The sequence below is a fragment of the Saccostrea echinata genome, unplaced genomic scaffold (assembly GCF_033153115.1).
Source record: "Saccostrea echinata isolate AGI-Se365-2 ecotype Australia unplaced genomic scaffold, CSIRO_AGI_Sech_v1 ptg000030l, whole genome shotgun sequence".
Taxonomy (NCBI): Eukaryota; Metazoa; Mollusca; class Bivalvia; order Ostreida; family Ostreidae; genus Saccostrea; species Saccostrea echinata.
This window is the reverse complement of record NW_026889779.1, coordinates 20,910,900-20,915,000: the sequence shown is the minus strand read 5'-3', so window position 1 is coordinate 20,915,000 and position 4,101 is coordinate 20,910,900. Positions and strand designations below refer to the sequence as shown.

The window sequence follows — 4,101 nt, the reverse complement described above, 5'->3', positions numbered from 1 at the left end:
CTTTTGAGAAACTGAAACTCACAAACAACATGCTGGACAAGAACGGCCATGTATGTCCACGTTCTTTACATGACATAAAAAATAGAAATAAATTTTCTTTAACAATTCTAAAATTTTTCAGTGCAGTTACAATGCTCTTACTTATAATTAATGAATTTTATTCTTTTCCAGATTATTTTGAATTCTATGCATAAATATCAACCACGGATTCATATTGTAAAGAAGAAGGAATCGTCTGGAAATCAACCTATTTCGAGTTTAGATGCCGAGGAATTTAAAACATTTATATTTCCAGAGTCAGTTTTTATTGCAGTAACAGCTTACCAAAACCAACTGGTGAGTTAAACTTCGTCAAAATTAATTATCTTTTTTCTCTCTCTCTCCTTCTTTGGAAGGAATATCCATAAAGATAAGTCCATAACTAACGTAGGCTTTTCCACCTTTTAGATTACAAAACTCAAAATAGACAGTAACCCGTTCGCCAAAGGTTTCAGGGATTCTACAAGACTGACAGAGTTTGAAAGGTAGGTTTCAATACAACAATATTTTTACGGCCCATCAGTGAGCAAAAAAGAGTACTTCTTTCTATACCTCTACCCTGAACTAAATATATATTACATTTACATATACGTATGCATTTTTAAGAAATCTTGTTTTTGATGAAGAGTAATTTTCTAATATATAGTTATGCATCGTTTCAGTACTGCGATGGGGGCGGAATATTCCTATCCGTTGATGTATAGAGAGGGTATGGAATCTCTCATGCAACACCACGCCTACACGCGTTCTCCCTTACGGTCTTACACAGAAACTGACCTCGAGGAAACTCTGAAGCAACACAGAGAATTTATGTCAAAAGGTAAACTTTCATTTTCCTGTCTAAAATTAAAATCTACTAAACTACTGCCAAATTTTCCAAGACGTATGGGGTGTAATCATAGTGTACACGTTCGCTGAGTATCAGTTGTCTCAACTGATACTCGTTAACCGCGAACGAAGCCGAGGTTGACAGCTGAATGGGACCTTCTTTCACACTCCGAATTCACAAAACTTTCTTCTTTATGAATTCATACTTCTCGATTGCGTGATGTAATTAATTTACGATATTCTGTTTTGCTTTACCGGATATACAAGAGAAACTGGAACTGTAATTGATAAATAATAAAATCAACAAGCGCCAATGTTTCAGTGATATTCAACTCCTGGGAAAAGGGTCCAATGTACTACAATATCAAAGGTGCACTATAGCACACATGTCACTGCTAAACTCGCTCCAGAGTTTCTATATCGGCATCTGATATGCCATGATTCATAATAAGCAGAAGAAACGCAAAGTAGTCTGCAAAGAAGCGTTTTTGCTGTCGGTGGTCTGCAATATCCCAGCAAACTCGAATTACCATGAGAGCAACACGGAGAGGTGTCAAACGCACCGATTAATTGCCTGAATAGTTAGATATAAATGGTTTTAGAAATCACTGACTCGTTTCACGTAAGGCAACGTGCGTGTCTGTTGTACATAAATACCACATCCCGTAACGGATGCGTCTAACAACACCCGTTCTCCTCCGCCATGCATTAAAGCTGTGTGGTCTAGGCACATATAAGCACCAATCTTGATAATGTTTCATCGAGAGTAATAATCTGTGTTCATTTTCTGTTATTTATCTTGTCTGTTTACCGGGTTAATGACGTGTTTTCCGTTTTTATTGCAGAAGAGAGCGGAAACCTCGAGAAGTCTGGTATGGTACCTCCATGGCCGGTTTGGCGCCCGATCCCATCTACCTTTTCGCCCTCATATATGCCAAACGATCGGTCGCTGTATACATTGTATGGTGGACTCTTTGGTTTGAACACAAACTTTATGATTCCGCCAATGGCCTTTCACTCACTTGTAAATGCTAACAACCTAAGGATCAGAGACAACATCCCGACTACTTCCGCTTCCTTTTCAGACACTGTTTACCCATCTACTTCCTCCTATCGGTATCACCCGTACCTCACACCCGACAAAATTGCAGCGGCTCAAAAGGCAGCCGAATCATCTGTTGCCGAGAGCTGTCGACACTGAAGCCAAACGTTAGATAGAAATGGTTTTGTCGAATTCACTGACTGAAATACCGTTGTCTTTCATTTCAACTCAGCTACATGGAACTAGTCTTCTTTAGTTGCAAAACCAGATAATAACATTGTTTAAGCTGATTGTGTCATAACGATCATAGGAGTAACACGTATGTTGCAGTTAATGATTTTTTTCTAGATGCACTATGAACCATCATTCAAGCTCTAGTTTGATTATTGTCATTTGAAGAAAATCTTTTATAAATTATTAACAAAAATTTCCTTCCATAGAACAAACTGTACTAAAATCCAATGGAAACAGAAGTAGATTGTATTCTGTCGCAGTATCATGTAACAGAAGTCATACTAGTTTGGATTATGTACATGTGCATCTTAATTGAAAAGCTAAAGCAACCATAACGTAACGGTCATATGTCTTTTTTTTATGTTCTGTACTATCTTTAAAGTTGCCATTGATATATTGATTTCTCAGGCCAGTGATACAGAGAATCTACGAGACTTTTGTTTACTCGTGTGAAATAGTTGATTTTTTGTTGATTAGTGCTAATTCTATGTGCTTTAGAAGTTGTGATATGATTTATCCTACAATATAATATTTGTGATTGACTATTGCGTTTTACTTACTATTAATAAAGAATTGAGACACAACATATTTTCAACTGTGATTTATTTCGTAGCACCAGGAATAGGAATGGCGAAATATAGCTGATATATAGCCTTGTTTTAAACATATTTTTTCTCATTCGAAATTTATTTTGTTTTCTCAAGATAGATTCAGTCGGGGTTTTTTTAATCTATAAATAAATTGCAATAATTGTTTCTGAAATACATGTATGTACCTGTTAGATCTTTTGAAAAAATTACCTGTTAAAACCTCTGCTTCTGATCTAAAAAAAAAAAAAAAAGAATGACATTTTCATTCAAAATATTTAACATATCTCTGAAGTTTATATTGATGAAATTTAAAACCATGAACAAGTCGTACAAAAATGCGAAACATTAACTATGCATGTACATCACAGAACATACATGTACGTGTATATTTGGAAAAGTGTAATACTGTGTACTATTGAATCGATTTTCACCTCTGAAATAAAATTAAAACTCGGGCTGAACAGTAAACATGTATCAGTTTATACAATGAAAAATGTATTGAGCTGTAAACTTATCCGAAAATATTATATAATATGATGATACATGTATAACGGTGAATTTGCTGAGAGGCTCACCTTTTGAAAATTTTTGCTCTGTACGTCAAGCATCATTTAGAATCACACACTGAGTGCTAACTTGAATATTGACTGGAATCTAAAACCGATAGAAACCAATCTTCTAATCAATATAACAAATATAAGTAATATGAAAGGTATTTATTATGGTCGTGGAAAATCCAGTTTAGGTGATATCAATTTTATACCAAAATTGAATATCGGATGATATTTCACACTGATCATATTTCTGCTCACCTATCTCCTATATAACAACCGCCTCTCTGTGTTTCACATAAGAAGTAATTTTGGAACATGACTGGCGGTTTAGTTCTGCACTACTTGTCAGACGTCTTTGTCACCTTGTTAAAAGTTTATGCCGAATTGACAGATATTTATGTTGACTTATCGCCTACTTATATTTGTAAAATTTAAACATGAAATCGTACACATGCCCTACTTGTGTCATCATCCAGTTGACAACATATTTATCTGACAAGTCGACATAAAGATCTGACAAGTCAACAAAATCATCTGAAAAGTTGACATCACTTTCTACCAAGTCGTCATTATAAAATTTGTTGAAGTCGTCATAAATATTAGACATGTCGAACTTATAAAGTGACAAGTCGATATATAACGTCTAATAAGTCAAATAATTTTCTGGCAAGTCGACATCATTATCTGACAAGTCAGTATAACATCTGACAAGTCAAAATCATATGATTATGTCGACTTATTCATATATATATGACGACTTGTCAGAAATTATATAGAGTTTTCAGATGAATATAACGACTTGTCAGGTATTTGT

General features: G+C 34.8%; 1 protein-coding gene across 1 annotated transcript in view; it reads left to right on the top strand.

Annotated features, from left to right (window-relative positions):
- Positions 1–2,698, top strand: part of LOC133197511 (T-box transcription factor TBX20-like) — a 9,595-nt gene extending 6,897 nt beyond the window's left edge. Inside the window, exons 3-7 of the mRNA XM_061333585.1 lie at positions 1–50; positions 172–336; positions 448–524; positions 702–859; positions 1,713–2,698. The exon at positions 1–50 is cut by the window's left edge and continues 224 nt beyond it. Of these exons, the coding sequence (XP_061189569.1) occupies positions 1–50; positions 172–336; positions 448–524; positions 702–859; positions 1,713–2,068 (806 nt within the window). The 3' untranslated portion in view covers positions 2,069–2,698. The remainder of the gene's footprint in view (positions 51–171; positions 337–447; positions 525–701; positions 860–1,712) is intronic.
- Positions 2,699–4,101: the final 1,403 nt, after the last annotated feature.